The 2,658-nt window shown below is 35.3% G+C and overlaps 1 protein-coding gene across 1 annotated transcript; it reads right to left on the reverse strand.

Moving 5' to 3' along the window:
* Positions 1-245: 245 nt before the first annotated feature.
* On the reverse strand, positions 246-1,998 carry LOC132182540 (transcription factor MYB113-like). Its single transcript, XM_088516276.1, has 3 exons — positions 1,801-1,998; positions 1,537-1,666; positions 246-741 (listed from the first exon to the last, which is right to left on the reverse strand). Exons 1-3 carry the CDS (start codon positions 1,919-1,921, stop codon positions 246-248), a joined length of 747 nt encoding a protein of 248 aa, XP_088372402.1. The 5' UTR covers positions 1,922-1,998.
* Positions 1,999-2,658: the final 660 nt, after the last annotated feature.

Consider the following 2,658-nt stretch of genomic DNA (forward strand, 5'->3'; position numbering starts at 1 on the left):
AAGATGATATCGTAAGTATTTTACTTACTGGGTAAAGAACGAATGTTTTATGATATGATTTGTGGATACTTTTGATAGTTTCAATTATGAACATTAATACATGGAAACACATCAACCCACGTATTCAAATGCAATTAATTAGCTAGAGGAAGCGTACATGAAGAATTTCTTATTACTTTACACCATGCAGCCATTACGTGGACAACAATAGTATGAAAAACTATGTACCATTTGATCATTTTCTCTTAATCCGCATTCAGAAATTCCCAAAAGCTCATATCAAAAGAGAAGTCGGCCAAACAACTCGAAATATCTTCATCAAAAGTATTCTCACCTTTTGCCTCTGGGGCTATTTTCTCGGCCCAAAGATCTATGTTGGGCTCTTCATCTAACCCACTCGTAGTGCATGTGGCGTTTTCATTGCCTTTCTCGTCATCTAACAAACTTTCCCACCATTTAGTCTTACTCTCTGACACCATTAATGTTGGAGATATGTTGCTCACATTGTCCTCTGGTTCAAAAATTTTTCCGGTTGTAGGTTTAGGCTTCTCACTTAACCAAGTCAAATTATTAGTGAAGGTCCGAGGTTTTGGTTTTATCACGATCACTTTCACAACATCTTGTTCTTTTTTTTTCAGGTCTTTGTTGCGAGAAATTTCCTTCTGGCGCAAGTTTGTATTCCAATAGTTCTTCACATCATTAGCCGTTCTTCCTGGAAGCCTACCAGCAATCAGTGACCATCTATACAAACATAGAATATAAAGATTAACAAAATGTCAAAAAAAAAAAAGCATTAAGCTATTAAGCTTGTTTTATAATATATAAGATCACGATAGCAAGCATAAAAAATAAAAGGGGGAAAATTAAGAGAGAAAGAAAGTAGAAGGGTATGACTCCGTTTGTCTATAAATCTTATTCTAATTCCTATCCTTTTAAAAAAAAAAAAAAAAAAAAAAAAAAAAAAAAACATATCTGACAATTGTTCCTTTTTTAAAAAATAGTTTTTAAACGAAGTTCCATATATATATATATGCTACCTTTTTATTTCCAAAGAATTTAAGTGAAATAATTTCCTCGTTTTTGGCTCTTTAAAATAAATAACATTTAAAATAGTATACATATCTCAATTGACTGAGAAGAACTACGCTTTTAAGAAACGACTCTACTCTATAAACATACCAAACTACATAACTCTGACTGGATTCTTGTTCGGTAAATGTTATGTGAGAAGAAAAAAAAAACAAATTGTTTTAAGCCGCCAAATCCAAAATTAGACTCAGTGAGATTTGAGAAGCTTCAAACTTCAGTCCAATACTCTTTTACTAATTAACTCTCAGATATCTAGGAGTAGTGTTTTAGTTGGGTCTTTTCAAGTGTTTTAGTTGGAGTAGCAGTAAGTCTTGGTGGCCTAGCTGTTACACGGATTATAGTTAATTGCATAATAAAACATAATTAGTAGTATTAATTTGATGGGTCTATTGTTTAGTTGCATGCATGTGTGTTATGAGTTGGAATAATTATATAAACTAGACTTGCCTGTTACCTAAGAGCTTATGGAGCCTGAGCATCATATCAACTTCATCTGCGGTGAAGCCTCCTCTCTTGATATTCGGCCTCAGGTAGTTCAACCACCGCAGTCTACAGCTTTTCCGGCATCTATTTAACCCTGCATGCACCAGATTCCAATAAACCCATATCAAACAGACATAAATAAAACTCCATCACTTTTCATTTTCATCACTAAAAATAAAAATAAAAACAAAAACAGGAGATCTCTCTCTCTCTATCTCTACTAGCTACCTGCTCTGAGAGGAATTTGATACCACTTTCCCTCTCCAAACTTCTCAACGCACTGCCTCAGAAGCATGTCTTCCTCTTCAGTCCACGAACCTTTTCTCACACCCAGAGAATTGTCCTCCATGGAGGTGATCGAGAGAGAGAGGGTCTACAAAAGGAAATTGAAAAAAATAAAAACACAAACGGTTGGCACGTCTTCTTGGTTAGTCACGCGGGCGCGCGTACGCTAATCATTCTATTTTTGGTTGTGTGAGGAGTGTTGTATGCATGCACGACTTCTTATGTAGGCACGGTTCCCCAATTCCTGGACGCCTACGTGCCTATCCACCCTCCACACAATCCACATGTGTTTCACACTTCACCACGAATTAGGGTGTCAGTTTTTTATTTTATTTATTCTTGGATAATAACATTAAACCTGGATTACGGAGATAAGGTGGGGTGGGAGACGGCCCAATTAGGGATGTTAAAGTGAGCAAGTAGCTCGCGTGCCAACTCGGGATTGGCTCGTATAAGTTTGGTTTATGCTCGACTTAATTATTAAATGAAATAATTCTTGAACACAAATTTTAATTTGAATATTAAACAAAGTAAGCTCGACTCGACTCGATTAGACTTGTGAGCAAGGTCGTATAAGCTCGTGTGTGTATATATATAAACAAAGTAACACATAATTAATTATAAATCTCATAATTATTAAAATTTTAAAATTGCGTATATATTTCAGCGTTAGAAATTGAAAAATTCTAGACCCTTCGTGATCAAAGAGAGAGAGAGCAATCATTAAAAAGACTCCGATTCAATTAGAGCAGACCCAAACGAAAGGAAGAAGAATCAAACATAAACTATTGAAGAAGATTG

The sequence above is a fragment of the Corylus avellana genome, chromosome 5 (assembly GCF_965113065.1).
Source record: "Corylus avellana chromosome 5, dhCorAvel1.hap1.2, whole genome shotgun sequence".
Classification (NCBI taxonomy): Eukaryota; Viridiplantae; Streptophyta; class Magnoliopsida; order Fagales; family Betulaceae; genus Corylus; species Corylus avellana.